Source organism: Melanotaenia boesemani, chromosome 5 (assembly GCF_017639745.1).
Source record: "Melanotaenia boesemani isolate fMelBoe1 chromosome 5, fMelBoe1.pri, whole genome shotgun sequence".
Lineage (NCBI taxonomy): Eukaryota > Metazoa > Chordata > Actinopteri > Atheriniformes > Melanotaeniidae > Melanotaenia > Melanotaenia boesemani.
Genome location: NC_055686.1, coordinates 21283724 through 21305053, shown reverse-complemented (window position 1 = coordinate 21305053; position 21330 = coordinate 21283724). Strand labels below are relative to the sequence as shown.

At 41.7% G+C, this 21330-nt stretch overlaps 1 protein-coding gene across 4 annotated transcripts; it reads left to right on the top strand.

The window, feature by feature from the left end:
- The first annotated feature begins 233 nt into the window (after nucleotides 1-233).
- per1b (period circadian clock 1b) lies at nucleotides 234-21090 on the top strand. 4 transcript variants are annotated; one of them, XM_041984939.1, is made up of 20 exons: nucleotides 234-408; nucleotides 7318-8171; nucleotides 9021-9274; nucleotides 9447-9568; nucleotides 9692-9893; nucleotides 9990-10184; nucleotides 10848-10926; nucleotides 11227-11333; nucleotides 13122-13275; nucleotides 13439-13715; nucleotides 13868-13976; nucleotides 14117-14276; nucleotides 14357-14470; nucleotides 14899-15047; nucleotides 16640-17032; nucleotides 17278-18059; nucleotides 18157-18343; nucleotides 18967-19180; nucleotides 19284-19434; nucleotides 19540-21090. In XM_041984939.1, the coding sequence occupies exons 2-20, from the start codon at nucleotides 7768-7770 to the stop codon at nucleotides 19825-19827; spliced, it is 4341 nt and encodes a 1446-aa protein (XP_041840873.1). In that variant the 5' UTR covers nucleotides 234-408; nucleotides 7318-7767; the 3' UTR covers nucleotides 19828-21090. The 4 variants fall into 4 exon arrangements, with proteins under 4 accessions (XP_041840873.1, XP_041840870.1, XP_041840871.1 ...); XM_041984936.1 differs by having other exon boundaries at nucleotides 14357-14475; nucleotides 14901-15047; XM_041984937.1 differs by lacking the exon at nucleotides 234-408 and adding an exon at nucleotides 3939-4166 and having other exon boundaries at nucleotides 14357-14475; nucleotides 14901-15047.
- The last annotated feature ends 240 nt before the right edge of the window (nucleotides 21091-21330 follow it).

Genomic DNA, 21330 nt, shown 5'->3' with positions numbered 1-21330 from the left:
TACATTACAGGAACAGCTCCAGCAGGCTACGTGAGGGGATGGGCTACGCCCTCTCGTGTTCCAGATTGTTTAGAAATGAACTCAAGACCAGTCACTCTACAACGTGACTACCAAGCCCCGTGCAGCTAACCCCGCCCATCACAGCCAATCAAAACGTACCAAGGCGGGTCTTGGGCGGACATCTAAATTCATGCCGTCCAATCATCGTTGTTGATTCAACATCACTTGCCAGACCAAGCAGAGGCACGTGTGGTCGTGCGTGTAAACTACAGTTGAGTAGCGGTCAAAAATGTCTGTAGAGGCGATGTGTAAAAACATTCGTAGCTACCAGGATTTATTCAGTTTCTTATTCTAAGTACCTCATGGTGGAATATCAAACCAGCTGCTGTTGTTTTAAGCATATCTAAGGTGAGTTTTTATGGTTTGTAATATGGTAATGTCTCAGGCCGTTGCTTAATAGCTAGCATGCTAACTTTTCCTTTGTATTCGCATTGCTTGAAACCGTAGACAATATTTAACAGTCTTATATTATAGCCTCAAATCTATTAAGTGTTCACAGTTTACAGGTGAAGCTTTATTTCAACCTTTAACTTGCACTACTTATTCTACAACCCGGGTACAATAGAGGCATACTCCTTGAAATGCTTTAGCGTCGGAGAAGCCAGCATTACCAACTAAAGACACTAAACATAATGGCATCTGCTCAGATTTAGATATCTTTTTCTGTTTCATTGTTTATGGGATAGCCCCACATGCGGACGTTTCAAAATGAAGTAACGCAGCTGCAAAATGCCCCCCTTCCCTGTGTTGGATTTAAACTGACCAGTATTTTAATTTGGTTTGCTGATGATTTATCATGATCTGTAATATAGATTGTTGTGACTGGCTGCAGGTCATTCATTAACTTTTTGACGGACAATATGTCAAACTCTGAAGTGGCAGATATATGTTTTTTTTTTTTTTTTTTTTTTTTTTTTTGCATGTGTGTGTATAGAAGTCTAGCAAGCCTGTCACTGATATTGAATTCATATGATAGTTTTATTTACAGCTTAATCAAACTGTGAAAGCAATAGCAGAAGATTACATTCTGATTTGGATCCCTGTGAACATGTATGCAGGTTGACTCTTTGCATCACATCTGTTAATTGCACATCTGACATAAAGCTACATATAGTTTTGATCCACTGGAAGGTCACATCTTATAATAACATCAATTTCTTGTTGTTTTATAAATGCAATTGTTGTACAAATTGCACCTCTTTGGTCTGAAAAAGTTACACCCCACCCAGACCAAGCTGTTTCACAGATCCACAAATAGCAATTTCTGCAGTCAGCTATACAGGCTGGACCATATCTTTCTCCTTTCACCACCATATTGTCACTCAATACAATAAAAAACTGCTTGTACTGCAAATCTGTAAATAAAGTGAAATGGAATTAAGACTGATTTCAGTCATCCATTGTTGTTTCATTGTGTTATTTTAACACCTTTCAAGTGGCAAACATGGCGTGGCCAGCTGGCATCTTTACCATGTTCCTGTGTGGTGTGCAAGATGTTATTACAACTACAGCAGTCTTCTAGTGTTATAAAAATGTGGTCATAAATTCAGCCTAATAGTAATCACAGCATAAACAATGTGACATATTATGTTACCAAAAACATACCACAGAGTGGATGAATGTGAACTCCTTCTATTTGATAAGTGATTTAACATTTTATTAAGGGATAATGACTTTTTCCAGTTGGTGCATTTACAAGTAAAATTGGTCAGATCTCACACCATCAAGCAACAGAGTGACAGAAAAATGAGAATACAGGCCATTTTAAAGACGATGCTCTGTACATTTGAACTATGTCAGCATGTGTATGTAAGATAGTGACTCAACCTACAGAATAAACAACACAGTCTGTAGTTTCCCATCACAGTGATACTTCAAAGTGAGAATAAATGATTCAGCAGAAGTTTTAAAACTGCAGCGTTTCCACTAATGACTGCACAAGATTTCTTTGTACTTTTTACTGAGAGCAAAAATCCTAGAATTTTCTAATAAATCTGTCACCTTTGTGAATAATGCTAATGAAAAACCTGGAGGAGAATAGGTAACAGGAGTGTGTCTGTCCATGATCATAGAAAGTCAAGCCATGAAGATCACCAAGCCTTATCACAAGTTGCCAGAAAGTGGCCTAATGGTGCCAACATTGGTAGTGTCTGTTGTATTTGTGAGGCCTGATTTGCAGTTAAATTTGATTTTAGAGATGTTATATCAACAGAAGTACTTATCACAGAGAAATGCAAATATATCTGTGTTTACAGAGTAAATTATGTTCCTTTTGGGCTCCATGTTACACACAGGCTAACCTGTTTTTTTTGTTTGTTTTTTTTTTTTTTTGTGTGTGTTTGTTTTAAAATGAATATTATTGAGCTGTGATTATGCATCATGGCTGTTATTGAATATGCTTCTGAACTTCTCAAATTTCCACAAGCTGTGGAGTAGCAAAGCACTTGGTGGTGTAATTTATACCAGAAACTTATGTTTAATGTAGACCAGTAATACTAATGTTTACCATGTCTGGACTGATAGTCAAGGCTGTTTTAAGGCTTATTTTACTCTACTGTGTTTATCACCACTAAAAAGCTGCTTGGCTTCTTTGAAGGCCATGATAAAATATGTTTCAAGAGCATTCTGGGGCTCTAACAATGCTTAAACAGGACAACAGCATAGGGAAGGATGACATATAAGAATGAACAGGTGCTTTGAGATCTGTTAAAAGGAATCAAATTTTCTTGAAAAGCTGTTGTGATTTTATTACTGCATCATTTTAAGTTTTTTCAGGTTTTATGCTGTTCTAATGAAATTTTTGTCTAAAAAAGTCATATCAGCTTAATACACAACCGATGGAGAGTCATTATTGCTCCTTTAATGAACATTCAGTATGTTGTAGTTGTGTTTTAAGTGTAATAGTTTGCTGTGTTCAGGGTTTACTTTCCACTTGCATGATAAGCATTAGGACAATGTAGGCAGTGTGCATGGTACTGTGCATGACATTTAAACTTTTTTGTGGTTTTAGTTGCTAAGATCTCTAAATGAGCTGTCCGACACCACCACTGGCAGTCAAGTAATACCAAGTGGAAGGTTCACCAACCAAGATACCTTCCTGGTTTTATTTAACACAAGATGAAGCGACAAAAGGAGGGAGAATTCCAGTTCAAAGCAATGACGAAAGCAGTGACGTTAGTGGAGCAGTGATCAGTAGATCTTTAGAAACCATTTTTTCCTCTACTCCACTGTTACTGTGTTACTGTTACTGTGTTGTACTGTCATTTATCAACACATCATTATAGATGACAATAATCAAGTATTTTGTTTGGGGAGAAGCCAGGGAATTGGGCCAGGGTCAGTTGGAACTGAATCCACAGCCACAAGGGAGGCCCTTATGACATCCAGTTCTGTTCATTCAGTTCATAATGTATATTAAGAAAGCACATCTAAAATAAATAATGTCCAAATTAAGCTCTATTTTATATATCTGTAAATATGTTGAATTTATAACAATACAATTTTTGCAAAGTATGAATCATGTGAGAATAATGACACATTTTTTTCTGTCCAGCTCATGCAACGCCCGTTTCATTCTCTCATGCGTGTACATGATGTACAGTTGAGCATCGTTAAACTGATCGCGAATCAGTTCGCTGCGTTGCATATTTTAAAAGCAAAGCTCCAGTCAGAGCTGAGATCAGTGTCTGGCAGGCCGTCTGTAAAACCCAGCCTCGGCAGAGCGCGCGCTTTCATTGGTCTAGAGAAGCGACCAATCAGCGGCCGGCGAGGCTCGCGGAAAACATCGTTGCGGACACGTGCGGTGTGTGTGTACAAGAAAGAATAGCATGCAACAGCTGCTGTATAGGCACTGCTGTGCATTTGGCGGAGTCCAGCAGTGTACACTGTTACCTTTAATGCGCGGACCGGTGCGGGAGGTGAAGCGGCTCTATTTCTTTGTATGTGCTTGAATATTCCAAGCCTGTCGTGTTTCGGGATGGAGCTATTTGTTTCAGCCCTGTGAGGCTTCACACATGTTCACGCGCGGAGCCACGCCACACCTTCCTGCAGAGTCCATCAGGACATTGCAGTAAGGAAGTGTCCTCGTGTTACACACTTTTCTTCAGGTGATTGTGGGTTAGTACAAGTAGAACCTTTTTGTTTTCTTGTGATATTGTGCAGATATTGCCAAGCAGTATTTTTTTTTTTTCTGTGTCAGAGTGCATCATCTATGCTGTTAGTTGATGTTAAAATGTGTTTCTGCTTGTGGCTTGTTTTTCCGTGATGTTGATTCTGTTGCAATTTTGGCTTTAATTTTTTATTGCTTTACTGAGTAATTGCCATTTCCAAGACAATGAATTACTTTTAGGGATACATTTTGTACTCGTTTGGTTTTCACCATCCGTCCAACACCCCTTTAGCCAAATTATTTGTTTTACTATAGTAGAAGCATAAGAAATATAGTAGAAACTCATGTATGAGGAGGCGTGAGCACTGAGTTGAATGTATTTATTCTCATTGCCTTTCCCTCTTTGTTTTGTTTCAGCTAAAAAGTCTGACCTCCATGTTTTGTTCATCCAACTAAAATATAATTGTCAGTTCTTGATCTCTTGCTCATTTTAAGAGTGTTGTTCAGACTTGCTTTTCATTTTGCCCAGGCTACAAAACTTTTATATGTAGTTCCCCTTAAAAAGGCTTAACTGAGATAAAAACAACACTGAATTGGTTAGCTTTCATAATCTCAAGTGATGATCATAATGTTATGCAAATAATCAGAATAATGTTAAATTCACATTGATCATTACAATGTAAGTACAGTTTAAATAAGTCCTTATCAGTGTATACCTCTACTGTTTGTATCAGAGTACAGCCATCTTCATAAGGAGGGGTGCTGTTTCATTGGCAGTGATGCTGTGTAGCTTTGTTCAGTTCAGCAATGGCTCTTGCACCTTGTTTATCACTATAATGAGGTTTTTGCTATTTTTAGATAGATGTCAATATATGATTTCTGTTGTGGTGAGTAATGATTGTTGGCCAGAAGATATCCCAGAGCAACATACTGTATAACAGAAGTTCAACTTGACATTTCAGATGTCTTTGTGTCAGTCCAAACTGTAAACATAGTTGATATGCAGTCATTTAAGACAAACTGAACTGAAACAAAATTTTTATTACATAATATGTATTGTGCTTATGCAGGTCAGAGCAATCACAGCATGTAAGCAGGAGTGATGCTGCACTTTCTTGTCTGGTTTAACAAAATGGTGCAAAATAAGGTAATAGCTGTGGCACATTGCCCTGCTACCACAGTGAAGAGGAGGTCACACTGCAACACAAAAAGCAGCCTGAAATCCTGAAATTCATCAGTAGCTCCTTCTGCTGAAGGAGAGATTGAGTGAATGTTTGCAGGAGTGTAACTAAGTGAATCCCACACCAAACCATGTGACCATGCTGTGGACGGAGCTCTATCTCTAGCAAACAGATGCATTTTCTAGTGGAACACAACTCGCTTGGTCATGTTGAAGCTTGTGTCACATTGTGCAGTTGAGAAAGTTAGGTGCAGAGGTTGACATGAAATTTCCAACAGTTTGAAGCATTTTCCAAAATGTAGCATCTTTGCAAGAAAACAAAGCAGGTTTTACCATCTTATAGGCAAGATGCTTTGTTATATGGTGCATTCCTTCCCACGCTAAGATAGGCTCTAAATTGCATAATCAGAAACTGGTCTTACAGAGTGCATTTCCTGTGAATAATTGGAGAGGGTGGGAGGCATAGTGGGTCAGTGATTTGCAGTGTTACCTCACAGTCATGGGTTCAGGCCCGACCTGGCTGATCTGGTGTTGCAGTGTGGAGTTTGGACGCTGTCCTAGTGATTTTGTTTCATCAGACACACATATCCTGAATTGCTAATGTGGTTAATGGGAGAATTTAAACATCCATGTTTTTAACTTCATTCTTGTTTGGCTGCAGTAGAGTTATAAAAATTGGATCCCAATTAGAAATTCGCCAATCAAAGGGACACTTTTTTTGCTTTGGAGGCCTGTGGGTGGGTCGAGAAGGCTCAACCAGGTGTTTTAGTAGCCTGAGCACAGTTCACCACAACCATCAATTTTGCTAGTTTTCTGCCCTCACCATGGAAGTATGCACGGATACCAGCCTGCCTTGACGCCCACTTACACCCTGCTTGCATATTCCCAGTCTGGCCAAAGCGCACACAGTTTGTCATGTGCAAGTGTGCATCACCCATCTGACCAAACATGATGCTGATTATCATTTTGATTGCCAGTGAGAAGGCAGCTTAGTTGCACTGCTGCTATGTTTTTCAACTGACCTGCACCCGATCACCTCCTCCCATTCACAAAGTTTTAAGTTATTTGAGTTACAGTCGTCATTAGTTGTCCATACCTGGTAACCCCCTTATAAGTGCTAATGAACAGGCGGCTATGCTGAATTCGTCCACTCAGCCATATTTGGTTGTTGCGTCAGGCAGGAAGCTTTTTTGTCTGAGCTGTCAGTGCAGGACATCTTTAAACCTGTCCTGGACAAATTCTCCAGCAAAGCATCACTGCACACCTGTCAGAGGCAAGTAAAAGGGCTTGTGGGGCAGCCAGGTGTATAAAATTGAGAGGATTGAAGACTTAGTAGTAGCTTGCATCGTCTTGCGGTTGCGTCTGCAGGTCTTAAAGGATTATGGGGTGTCATCCTTGCCCAGTGAATAAATAGTACTAGACTCTCATTTGCGTAGGTGGTGGCTATATATGTTTATATAGAGTTACTATTCACAAGTAAACCTCAATGTATCAGAGATCTCTGTTGAGCTTTGGTCCCTCCTCCAACTGTAAGGTTTATTTTGACTGTCTCCTGGGTCAAAGGGTACTGTGCTATGACGACTACCCTGTGTAATGTTGGTATTATTGCAAATTCACTACTTCTATATTTAGACGTGTGCATACGCACTTGCAGCATGCAAATAGTACTTGAAGATTATGGTAGTTCTGTGCCAGATAAGGTTTCTTTTCTTTCTAGATGATCTGTATTAAAATCCATCAGCTGGGCCCCGATGCACCACACACTCTTACATGCAGCCTGTGCAGGGTGGCCATGAAAACATTTCATGGCCATGTTCGAATGTGCTTTGGAGGCCAACATGATAAAAAAAAATGTGTGTTTTCAAAGCTTTAGACCTTGGGAGGTACTGATGCTAACTGTTGCAAGTATTTTATAGTCCTAATACTGTTGCTTTTCTTCCTCTCTCTGGTTCTTTCTTTTTCATTTTAGGTAGCCTTTAGCACTAAGCTACACATCTCTGAGGAGGCGAGAAGACCAAGAGACAAATGAAAGGAGTGTTTTTTGCTCTCACCAAGAGCTGTTTTTCTCACTCTGCCTCCGTTTCTCATCCCATCTGTTGGAGCACTTACGCCAAGACTGTTTCATAACAAGGAGCTCATCTCATCTACAGTTCACTGACTTACACTTTTTCTCAAGATAACTGAAGATAACATTTTGGTTATTGGAGACTTAAACTTTTTTTTGTGATAAAAAAAAAAGGCTTTACATCCCAACACTTTAAAAAAAATATTTTCTCTTTGTTTTTGTGGGGTTTTTGTTGTTTTATTTTTCTTTTTTTTTCTTTTTTTTACCACCAACTATGGTTATCTTATGTTTACATAGCCCCACCTAAATTAAAGTTGCTCTCGTCAGGTTGTTCCAGCCTAATCCTACACTAGTATGAGTTATGATAGCTCCACATCAATGCCCAGCAGCAGCACTCGGGGGCGAGTGGCAGGGGCTGATGAGAAAGACCAGGAATCAGAGTCACAAGGGTTAAATGCCCAGAAAACCAGCGGAGCCCAACCTTGCACCAATGTCACCGCTCAGGACCAAGGCAGTGGAGCTGGAGGGGGTTCATCGCCCGAGGGAGGCTCCAGATCTGGAGACCAAAGGGGGCCTAACTCGGACGATATGGACGGACTGTCCAGTGGGAATGATTCTGGAGAGAGGGAAAGTGAAGGCAGGATTGAGCGGGAAAACAGGTCCTGTGGACACCAGTCCTCACGCAGCTCCCATAGTCACAGCTCATCAAATGGAAAGGACTCTGGCATGATGCTGGAGACCACAGAGAGCAACAAGAGGTAAGGGAACAAGTTCACTGTTTACTCTGAAGAGATGCATGTGTGTTGTGTGTGTGTTTTTAGCATTATGATGTTCAAACACTAAAGGCCTTAAAATTGACATTTTGATGCTTTTTCCTTAGTGAGTGTTTGTACTTCTGTAAAAGGAAGTACTTCAAATAATAGATGAAAACAATCATTGTAGATTCATACTTTCATTATAGATGACAAACAGCCTGTAAGCAACTCTCTGCTTTGATTTGATGTTTTTCTTTCAGTCACACATTAAGTGGCAAGACAGGTTTTATTTTATTTATTTTGGTCCAATGTCTGTTATTTAATTTTCATGTACTAATATAACGTAATGGAGTGTTACAGTATAAAGTATGTAGAACAGGTAATTCAGCAGAGGAACTGAATTAATCCAGCAGACACAACAGCATCACATAAATGGCTTCGGCTGCCAAAGTGTACAGTTCCATGATGTTTTGTCTTCGTCTGCTAAAAACCTTTTTTTTTTTTTTAACTCTGATGCACATTTCACCTTTTTACCAGCTGAGCTCAGACATCTTTAAACAATCAGGAAAATCAACAAAAATGCAGAAATCTCGTGTTTATCAGCGAGCTCATGTAGTGAAGCTCAGCAAGTCTGAAACGTCTGTCTGCTGCAGTTATTCTGAGTAGATTTCTAGAAATACATGCTATTTATTGTGTATTGTATTCCTCTGATATAATAATATAAAAGACAAACTTAATGCATGAACGTCTTGTCCTGGCCGCTGCTTTATGTGACCACATGTATCAGCAAGAGTGCAAACATATACATAGCCCTTCATTTGTGTGACAAAAAAAAATTTTCTCCTTACCCAGCTCCAACTCCCAGAGTCTGTCCCCACCCAGTAGCTCACTGGCCTACAGCCTACTGTCGACCGGTTCGGAGCACGATCCCCCCTCCACTTCCGGATGCAGCAGCAACCAGTCAGCACGGCTGCAGACGCAGAAAGAGTTGATGAAGGCCATCAAGGAACTGAAAGTCCGCCTGCCTGCTGAGCGCAAAGCCAAAGGCCACTCCAGCACTCTAAGTGCTCTTAAATATGCTCTTCAATGTGTCAGACAAGTCCGAGGTAAGGGTCTGCTTTTTTTTTTGTCTGCTGTTATTACAAGAGACATAACCAAGACAAAAGCTGATTGAGACATAAGCTGCTGCCACTAATTTCTTTCTGTATGAATAATGCTTAGTTATGTAATACCATCTATTATTACAATGACTGACTGATAAATTTAAAACATTTGCAGCCAATAAAGAGTACTATCACCAGTGGAGCGTGGAGGAGTGCCACGGCTGCAGTCTGGACTTGTCTGCCTTCACTATTGAGGAGCTCGACAATATAACCTCAGAATATACCCTCAAAAACACTGTAAGTTTACACAGTTATTTACCTGCATCCCCAGAAATTGAAGCTACAAACAAAAGCAAACTGTGTCACAGGCTAGATGTCAGTGTCGTGGATTCTTTTAACTTCCTCCACTGCTTTCTTCAGGACACATTCTCCATGGCAGTGTCATTTTTGTCGGGGAAGGTCGTGTATGTATCACCCCAGGGATCCTCCCTGCTGCGCTGCAAGCCCGAGTGTCTCCAGGGCACCATGTTTTCTGAGCTTTTGGCTCCGCAAGACGTCAGCACCTTCTACAGCGGCACAGCCCCCTGCCGCCTGCCCCCCTGGGCCTCCTGCATCGGCTCAGGTTAGCTGACACTCATCGAAACTTAGAAAATGAGATATGCAGTATAATTTCACACCTTGTTCGGTCCTGCTCTGACTGACTCGGCTCTCTCCTCAGCCTCTCCTCCTGTCGACTGCACTCAGGAGAAGTCCATGTTCTGCCGGATCAGTGCTGACCGGGCACAAGGGGGTGAGATGCGCTACTACCCTTTTCGTCTAACGCCCTATCAGCTCACCCTCAGAGACTCGGATGCTGCAGAGCCACAGCCCTGCTGCCTGCTCATCGCAGAGAGGGTCCACTCTGGATATGAGGGTATGTAGTTTCAACTTCTTATTCTGTCCTAGTTTTGTTGTTTTTTCTAACTGATTCAAACTGGTAGCAGTAAGTAGAATATATTTCTTTTCTTTCACCACCATCAGATGAAGGGAGCTCACATAAACAGCAGCCTTCAGCAGAAATCTTTAAATCAAATCATTCCTTGAATTGAGCAGCAGAAACTCTGTGGTCTCGCAGACAGAACAAAGATATTGATCAGTGCTCATAATGAGATTTACGTCTCCTTATGTCTCTGTTGTGCATTCACAAATCTGCTCAATGAAAATAATTTAGGCTGACTTAATGAACGGCAGCTAAATCTTAGTACTTGGTTTTTTTTGGAGCAGTGTGTTGGATTTGGCACCCCTTGTCTGTACTGACATGTGGGTGCAATTTTTCAGTGGCAAAGTGCGAAGAAGAAACCAAGGGAGGAAATCTAGTATTAGCCACAGAGTCTGTAAATACTGAGGCAGGGCTGCTATTTCAGATTTGTAGAAGTGGGCAATAGTGTTTACACATCTTCACTTCCACCATGGAAGATGAGAATAAAAGAGACTTACTGGACCTCCATATTTATCTAAATATCTGTTTCATCTAATCAGTCAGCTTCAGCTGCCGGGGTTTTCATCTGTTGCATCTTTTTTCGTCTGTACCCTTCAGCTCCCCGCATCCCTCCAGACAAAAGGATCTTCACCACCAGTCACACTCCCAGCTGCCTGTTTCAAGAAGTTGATGAGAGGTCAGTTTCCTCGCTCTGATACCATGGTTACTGCTCTCTTGCTTTTGGCAGAGTTTTGAGCTGGTGAATTGATCATGATATGGATTATAAAAGACATGAGTCACGATTTCTTTAGCAGCATAAACGTTGGTGCTCTTAATGGCACCTGCGTTGTTTTGGTTTCATTTGTATAAAAAAATGAATTTCTAATTGTTTATTTTACAAAAACTCTAATCATCACTTCTGTGAATATTAGTGTTGTTAGGAGAATAGAAGACATCATTTTTGGCTGTTAAGTGTGTACATGTGATGTGTTTTCAGGGCGGTGCCGCTGTTGGGCTACCTGCCGCAGGACTTGGTGGGGACCCCCATCCTGCTCTACATCCACCCTGAGGACAGAGCCATGATGGTGGCTATCCATGAGAAGAGTGAGTTTGTTTTGCTTTGATTATTGCTAAATATTCCACTATGGCTTTTTTCTTATTTCATATAGTGAAAATGTACAGGACAAATATATTATATACACATTTACAGCCTAGCTCCTATTATGAGGTTTGACCACCTTTTTCATCCTAGAGCCACAGATACTCATCATGCTTGTAGACTCAGAGAGGCCCCTCTAGTCTGGAAGATGATTATTTTCTGACTCTGTTATTGTTTATCCACCTGCTAGTAAAGGCCTAATTTAAAGCATCTTGCAGTGTTATTAAAGCCTGTTCGACACTAGATAAGCCAAACTGGCCAGACTTGTGTTTTGGGAAGGAAGCCATGTTTTCATGTTATTATTTACGTTCACTCAGTCTTTGAATTCTTGGTCCCGGCTGAAGTCTTTGTTGGTAAAATGTTTAGCTGAGATGGTTGTTCACAATTTTGATTTCTTTCACGGGTTTTCTGTCAAGCCCGATTCTGTATTTTTCCCTCATTCACCTACCATACGGACTGGGCACCTCCGCCCTGTTGAGATAATCTGTAGATGTGCTGCAGCATCACCTGAACAGGTGTCTGTTGATTACTCCATTTAAGGAAACAAGCTGAACTCGATTTAAACTTATTCCCGATGTACCGCACTCGTTTCACAGAATTACTACGTTTAAATCATTTTAATTTAAGATATCAAGTTTTAAATAAATAACTTTTGTACTCGCGTCATTAGATTGTTTACTTTATCTCCTTATGTGGTTCATAATATAAATATTTGGACAAAATGTCTGTCAGTGTCAGTGAAACACACCTGATGGCTGAAATTCGCCATCAGATAATCTTCCCTCTGTGTTTAGAAGGAAGTCAGCTTCACACAGCGATTATATTCATCCTGCTGACTTGTTACCTTTTTAATTAATTCCATCCTTCTTTGTTGTGAATATTTGACTTTATTATAATAATATAAGTTGAGATTTCCAGGAAATATTTTAATTGCTGGTAAAATCTACTTATTTGTTTTTAGAAATAAGCAGATTTTAAGTTAAAGGTTGTTGCAGTTTTGTTCAAATAAAGGAACTTGATTTCAAATTCATTCAATTTTATATGTAACTGCGAGAAAAATCATGATTAATTTCCCAACAGCAATTAAAAATCACATTAGACTTGATCAACCTATAAAAACCTCCTCCAGCACCACTGCACGTGTTGGTTTTAATAAATGGTTATCTAGGTTTTGTCACATTTCTATCAGCTCACAGCAGTCAGACCATCCTGACTTTTCCCTGGATATTTTTTTTCTCCATTTACAACCTTTTTTTTTTTTTTTTTTTTTTTTTTTAAATCCAAAGGTGTTTGTATGTGAGCAGCATTTTTTTTATTCTAATTTCAGCCAATTTACCCAAAAACCATCAAAGACACATTCAAAATCAACTTTAATTGACCATATATTTGTGTTCTAGTGCCAAATTTAAACTACAGCAGACCATATCAGCATGTCTATAAGTAGTGAGTTTCATGCATGTGCTGGTTTTTACTGTTAACAGCCACTTAATTAAAGATTACTGCATATTATTAGTACTTTGTTGTCAGTCTTCAGAAGTATTCAGAACCCCATATTTTCTATTTGTAAGGTAGATTAAATCACTGTTAAGTCATTAGACAGCTCAAAGTTTTAACCCACTCAAAACTAAGTAGAAGATGGAAGTTTACTGTACTGCGTGCTCTGTGTCTTCCATGTCCGCCATGCCCGTTTCTTAACTCCATCTTCACATGCTTTATTTTCTATTTCTCCTTAGTCTTTCAGTTTGCAGGGCAGCCATTTGACTATTCACCCCTGCGGATGTGCGCTCGCAGCGGCGAGTATCTGACCATCGACACCAGCTGGTCTTCTTTCGTCAACCCCTGGAGCAGGAAGGTGGCATTCGTCGTAGGACGTCACAAAGTCAGAACGTAAGAGTTTGCATCTGCTAACCTGATAAGATAGCAAATGAATTTTTCTTTTGACCCTCAACATTGATGCAATCATGAACGTGTATAATATTGTTATAAAGCTGTAACAAAGCATCACATTTCTCTGCTCTCTTGTGCTCAATGGCCCTCTTTCTGTCTCCAGGAGCCCTTTGAATGAAGACGTGTTCTCCATGCCGCAAGGCTACGAGAGTCGGGTAACCACGCCAGACATCGTCCAGCTCAGCGAGCAGATCCACCGGCTCCTGGCGCAGCCGGTCCACAGTGGCAGCTCTCAAGGCTACAGCTCACTGGGGTCCAGTGGCTCGCGGCGCTCTCGCCGTTCCCACCAGCAGCACCTCAGTGCCTCAGCTGGCTCGTCCAGCGACAGCAACAGCCCTGCCATGGACGAAGCTGCAGCTGTGGTAGCTTTGCACAAACCTGTGAGTCAGAGTTGTATTTAATTAAAACGCATCTAAATAATAAATTCAGGACTTTGTGCCAGTATTCATTTTTGCTCTTCGCCTCCTTTAGTCGCCAGAATTGGTTACATGTGACTTACTTGTTAACCGTGTCGGATGCTGTGTGTTTTCAGATGACGTTCCAGCAGATCTGCAAAGACGTCCACATGGTCAAAACCAATGGGCAGCAGGTTTTCATCGAGTCCCGTAATCGTCCACCACCGAGAAAAAACACTAGCGCAGGTGAGATAGATAGCTGACTGATCCTCAGCTGCATTATCAGTGCTTAACAATGATGGGACGTGCAAAAACACAAACTTAAGCTTTTTTTTTCTGCTGGGAGCCATTGTTTCATTTCAATATTTCTTTGGTTCTTCATGCAGGCACAGCAAGCATCAGAGCCATCTCCAGCGACCCAGTCAAAGGCTTAATTGCAGACATGATGCAGCCACCCAAAGCTTTGGTCTCTGTGCCACTCGTACAGAAGGAGCCCACTACTGGATACTCCTATCAACAGATCAACTGTCTGGACAGCATCATCAGGTTTGTGCACAAAACCGAGCCCATTTTCACCTGCTCATCTTCACGCCATCATTCCACTCATCCAGTGTTTTTCTACACAGATACTTGGACAGCTGTAACATTCCTAATACTGTCAAAAGAAAGTGTGGCTCCTCCTCCTGCACCGCCTCCTCCACGTCTGATGATGACAAACAGCCGGATGCTAGTGGCAACAACAAAGGTACTTTAATTCTGCTTTGTTAAAACCAATAAAAGCTGATTTGCAGGTGTTAATGATGCTATCTATCTATCTATCTATCTATCTATCTATCTATCTATCTATCTATCTATCTATCTATCTATCTGTCTATCTGTCTATCTGTCTATCTATCTATCTGTTGGTCTGTCTGTCTGTCTATGTCTATCCATATAGCTATAACTATCTCTAGCTACATATATATATATATATATATATATATATATATATATATATATATATATATATATATATATATATATATATATGTATATATATATATCTCATCTACTCATACAGACCAAAAATGTGAGCTTGACTTGTGTCATTAGACTAATGAAGTTCCTCGATTGCTAACAAATCTGGTTGTTCATCTGCCTGTCTGAACTGTGACCATGATTTCTCTGCAGGTGGTTCAGTTAACCTTGTAGGTGAACCACCTCCTCTGCCTCCGCTCACCATGGCCACGAAGGCAGAGAGTGTAGCCTCAGTTACGTCTCAGTGTAGCTTCAGCAGCACCATCGTCCATGTAGGAGACAAGAAACCTCCCGAGTCAGGTGGGCACCGTCAACTCTTAACACTCTCTGCAGGTCCTCGCTGGGAAATCACCAAGATCATTGGAAGCTTTCTTTTTTTTTCCAACAAGTTTAGTTGAACTTATAAATCTTTTTTTCCAATGAAAGATAGAATTTTTTTATACTTAAAATGTCTCAAGAATTATCTTAGAAATGTGTCTAATGATAAAATTGTTGTCTTCTATTTATCACCTCGGTGTATCCTGGAATTTTGAGGTTGTTTTAGTGGTTTTACAGCTTTTTGCAGTACCCACACATATTTTCTGTCTTTTTAAAGTCAGGTTATATAACTTTTCCTAGCTGGAAAGTGCTTCAGTGTCTTGTAGCAGTAACACAAGTAAAGAAGATTCTGCAACTGCCTGGTATCTGTATTTACCCTTGACCTCATGCATAGCCAAACCTATTTGCAGAGTCTGGCTGCAGCTGCTTAACATTCTCAGATAGGGGGAAAATCAGCTATATAAGTCAGATTGTCTAAGAAAGTTCACGAAACAAGGACGGTGCCCTTGTAAAATGGTATCAGGTAAGAGCTTGTTTTGGTGAAATTAGCTGGCCAATGTCCCTGTAAACAGACTCTTCATGTATCACTACATTCATTCATCAGGAGAACAATGCAGGCGTGCTTCATTACATGATTCAAATCTTTAACCCTTGCCACCTTGGGTGTTTAGAGTTGGAAAATGTGGTTTCCCAAAGCAAAGGAGATTTTGTGAAAACTATAAACACTGATCATGAGGGTGAGTCAGACAATAGGTCTGCTAACTTTAGCTAAAATCTGTGCTAAATCTTCTGAGATGTGGAAAAAAGCAACCAGGTTCAGGAAAACTACAGAACATTTGACTAAAGGGCCATTTATGCTCCCTTTACTTACGCAAATACATACGTCTGTGTCAAATGTCTTATACTTTAATGGATTCCTTACATCGTGGTTGTTAGCCAAAACTTCCACTAGAGGGCAGAGCAGAGCTCAGCCTTCACCTACAAGTTATGCCAGTTTTAGACAACAACAAACACAGTGACGGTGGAGGAAGTCATGGCTATGCAAGCGGCAATGCACAGCGGTGGTGGTCTGTGCTGTCATTTAATACATCGTGGCTTCTTCTTTGTTCATTTTGCGTGTCGTACATCAGCTACTTCTCAATACTTGCCACTACAGCTTTCCAGTGGTATAACTCCACTGGCTCCGTTAGGGAACGGATCCATAAGGGCCCAAAAACGGACCAAATTACACACGTAAATGAAGCAGAAGATGGACGAAATGCTCCGTATACATCTCTTGTGTAGAGCATAAATAGACCTTTAAACTTAAAAAAAAATTAGCTTAAATCACGAAATGTGAGAGGGAAAATGCATGTGATCATTTTGTGTATGTATTTATTTAGTCTCAGTTCCCAGTTTGAGGTACAATTAATGTGCCAGCCATGCAATCATTCACTGAGAGCTGTTGATTTAACTAAAGAGGGATTTATCATCAGGCTGTATTACATAACTTTAGGTGTATCAAAATAAACTGGTAATGTATTTGTTTTGTTTTTTTTTCTAACAGCCCTGTTATTGTTCCCCTTCTATCACAGACATCGTCATGGAAGAGGTCCCTACAACTCCCACCCTTGCTCCTCCTCCTCCTACTACTACCACCCTAACCCCTACCTTCACCCCTTTGACTCCACCCACAAGCAATGCAACGCCTTCCGCTAACTTTGCTATCAGCCTTCCTCCTCCTCCCCCACCCCTGCCCCCTCCTCCACCTTCTCATCCTCAAGCTAGTCAACCAGAGAGGGACAGTCGGAGAAGTGGAAGCGTGGGAGGCGGCCGGCTGGGCCTGACCAAGGAGGTGCTGTCCGCCCACACCCAGCAGGAGGAGCAAGCGTTCCTCGACCGCTTCAAAGACCTTAGCAAGCTGCGCGTTTTCGATCAGACAGCTTCCTCAACCGTGCGCTGCCACACTCCAGCTGCTCTGTCACGAGGTACACACACACATATTTACACACAGCTCATTTATGAATATAGAGGGTCGGCCTGAGTGGCAAGAAGAAATGCAAACAGTGATGAGACACTAACAACAGTGTGTCTGTGTGGGAAAGAAAAAGGGTGCATTAAAATTCAGATTACTTTCTTTGTATGGGAGAAATAAGGGAGGGTGTTATTTTCTTTAATGATTTGATGCTGGAAAAATATTTAAATGACCTCTGTATCCCCTTTTCTTACTCAGGAGTGCGTTGTTCTCGTGACTACCCTGCAGCAGGAGGCAGCACCGGTCACAGACGAGGCCGTGGCGGTAAGCGGATCAAGCACCAGGAGTCTTCAGACCAACATAGCTCTCTTGGTCTGAGTGGGAGTCGTCAGGATCCCAGAACCAGCGCACCTCCCATGCCTCTCAGTATGGCTCTCGGAGCTCCCACAAACTCCTCCTCCTGGCCTTCTCTGGGCTCCCAGGCTAGCATTCCCTCAGCACCCTTCACCTCTGGAATGCTTCCAATCTACCCCGTCTACCCGCCTCTCACACAGCCGTTACCCGTCCCCGATCCGTCACGTTTCCCCCCTGCCCAGATGGTACCTCCCATGATGGCCCTCGTTTTGCCCAACTACATGTTCCCACAGATGGGAGCACCCTTGTCTCAACAGGGGGCCACACCTGGACCTTTCTACAACCCTAATTATAGCTACCCCGGACCCCCTCCAGCACCCATCTCCACGGTTTCTAATCCTATGCCCATCCCCGCCATGTGCGTCCCGTCCCGTAGCAGCACCCCGCAGTCGTGCAATCAGACACCTGCTGACCGTGATGGCGCGGAGTCCCCCCTCTTCCAGTCCCGCTGCTCCTCCCCTCTCAACTTGCTCCAGCTTGAAGAGTCGCCAAGCAACCGGTTAGAGGTGGCTACAGCGCTGGCAGCATCACAACAAGCCACGCCATCTGTGCAGGGTGGTGCAGCTGGCGGGCAGAGCTCAGCCAATCAGAGAAGCTCTGATAATACATCCAAGGAGAACGAGAATGTAAGGACAGGGACATTTAAGACAGAAAGTCTCCTTTTATTTAATTATTTAGCTAATTACCAGCTTTTTTATTCTCTGGTTTATTTTGCTTCATTAGGGTGAAACTAATGAGTCCAACCAAGATGCCATGTCCACCTCCAGCGACCTGCTGGACCTGCTTCTGCAGGAAGACTCCCGGTCAGGCACCGGCTCGGCCGCCTCTGGTTCAGGTTCTTCAGGCACAAGATCCTCGGGCTCCGGCTCCGGCTCCAACGGCTGCAGCTCCTCCGGCACCAGCGGAACCAGTTAGTACAAACATTTTTACCAGTTACAACTTACACCAACATCTAAGATGTGAAGTATACCTGTAATTATATCAGTGGGAAATTGAGCTGTATTTGAATTTATCTTTGATCACAAGAATCTGATACAGATTACTTTTGCCCCAGTCAGAGAACAAAAAAAAACAAACAATAAAAAAAACAGCCTGAACAAAGGGAAGGAAGCTGTTTAACCTTACAGACCTTCACAGACAATGAGCGGTCCAAAGTCACAGAGGAGACAGAAAGCTTTGAAACATGCATAAAAATAATTTGGTTTATTTTATTGAATTAATAATTTTCATAAAAATACAAAAAAGGCCTACAAATAGTACAAATCTATTATCAAAACATCTAATACAATGTTTTACTATCATTTGACTCTTGTTTATTCCATTTCCAGCAGAAGAAATGTGTTCGAATTTAACATTACTGAAACTCATAATTTAGCATTGACTGAATATCTTTGAGCTTAACTGTTCTAATCAGACTACCTTTAAACACGTGAATCTAAATCTAAAACTCTAAAACTGACCCAGTAAACACAATTAGTTAACACATCTTCTACTACACAACTAAACAACAATTTCAACTTCTTGTCCATTCAGGCAGCAGCCAGGGCAGCCACACCAGCAAGTACTTCGGCAGTATCGACTCGTCAGAGAATGATCACTCCCGCAAACAGCCAGCAGGGGGCAGCAACAGCGCTGGAGGAGGCAGCGGGGAGGAGCAGTTCATCAAGTGTGTCCTGCAGGACCCCATCTGGCTGCTGATGGCCAACACAGATGATAAGGTCATGATGACGTATCAGCTGCCCATCAGGTACTTAGTCAAACTGGTTTAACTCTCAGTGACTGGAATTCTGATAAATGTAGACAGGTAGCGCCTTAACACTGGCCCCGCTTCTCCTGTTTGTGAATATCAGGGACATGGAGACGGTGCTGCGGGAAGACCGCGAAGCCTTGAGGAACTTGCAGAAACACCAGCCACGCTTCACAGATGAGCAGAAGAAGGAGCTGAGCCAGGTTCATCCCTGGATCCGTACAGGACGCCTGCCGCGCGCTATCAACATCTCTGTAAGCGCCAAAGCTCAACCCCGTCCTGTGTTCTTTTTTAGCAGAAAGCATCATTGAACAGAAAAAGAAAGTATAACATATGCTTTTTTTTTTTTCTGGTTTCAGGGCTGTGCAGGCTGCAAGTGTCCCCCCTCCGTCCCCCCCGCCGCCCCTTTTGACGTGGAGATCCACGATATGGAGCTGTGCACTGTGCTGAAGGCTCAGGAGGAAAACGGCAGGATAATTGAGAAAAACCTCACAGAGACTGCCATGGAGGATGCTCAGCCAGAGGACGAAGATGAGGAGGAAGAGGCAGAAGAGAAGAAAACCAAAACACAACGTGACAACCGCGACATGGCAACAGAAGACCAAGGCGCAACATCCGAAGCTGTGGAAGAAAAAGCAGAGACTTAAAAACATCTAGGAAGAAAAGCACTCGTGTTTACCACAATCCCTCTGCTGATCTACGGAAAACGCACCTTCCAGAACTTTGTGCTTGTACCACATGACGTGAGAAAAACAAGCCGTGATGGAACATTGAGGTGCACATTAATCCAGACAACTGCCATTTATTGTTCGACAGGTCTGTCTGACGTTGATCTCAGCGCATCAGGCATGTTGTTTGACTGCATATGAAACCACCAGATGGATACACACTCAGTTTTAGAGAGTGAATTAGTCTTTTTTTTGTCTTTTTTTTTTTGTTAATCTTGTAGGCATATTTATTTACGCTGTAAAGTTATCAGAGAGGACTAAGGTGAATGTGTTACAAAAATGCCGCCGCTGCAGAACGATATAAGCTCCATTGCAACATCCTCCCTGAAGTTTTCATTTCTTCTGGCCAGGATTCAGCTCATCTGTGACTCTTCCTTTTGAATGTGTCTGGAATTCATTTGTCACTTAAAAACTGTAAAAAAAAATATTGATCATTTTTTGGGGTAAAAATCCAAAGTAAGTACTTTCAGAGAAGTTGTACAGTGGGAACCAAGTAATTTTGTAAACAATGTGTATATTTTGATACTTTAATTCCCCTCAGAAAGATGAAGAATAAATGCCCAAAAAGAGAATCTGCTCTGTAAAAAAATGCATGTAAAAAAAAAAATCCAAAATTGAACATCTATTTGTTCTGAATTTCCATCAGACAAAAAAAAACAAAAAAAACAATCATATGACAGTCTGGAGCAGAGAGTGTGTGAGAGACAGTGGTCCAGCTGCTTTACTTTATGTACAGATCCTGAGGCATCACGGCAATCACCAGGACACCAACCTGCACATTTAACATAACGTTTTAGTTTAAGCATTCATGTGGAGAATCAACAAAGACAGCTCCAAGAGATGACTCACTAACAAGCATTCAGTATTTCCCTAAAATGCTCGGCACCCTAAGGAACTGTGAAGCCTTCTGAGGAGGGAGCGCTTTTGTGTTGCCACCGCTTGCTAATGGTTGCAACCAGGTTTTTAAAGAAACTCTTTAAAAAGTCCTGAGTTGGGAAAGTGTAAACTATTGTTTGTTTTCCTCTCCGTCACTGTCTTTCTCTTCCTCTCTGTGGCACTGTTCTGGTCATGTGATATCCTATACTTCATGGCGTCAGTGGCGTCTGTGACAGTTTCTTAATATTTTTGTGAAGTTCTTTGTACAAAAAGAAGACAATAAAAATAACTTAAATTGCCTTTAAACGTGATGTCTGATTTGTTTTTGTTTTTCTCTCTCAAGTCAGATTTATACATCTACTTCAAGTCTATTTTTGTTGGTGGGTTTTTTTTCAACAGTTGGCCTGGTTAAGCAGAAATGTCCAAAAAGAAGTGGAACAGGAGCAGACCAGGGCAGCTGCTTTCCAACCCGACCACAGTCTCCTTCTGTGGTCACCGCAGCTTAAAAAAGACTACAGGCCTGTCCTCGTATAGACAAAGTGACAA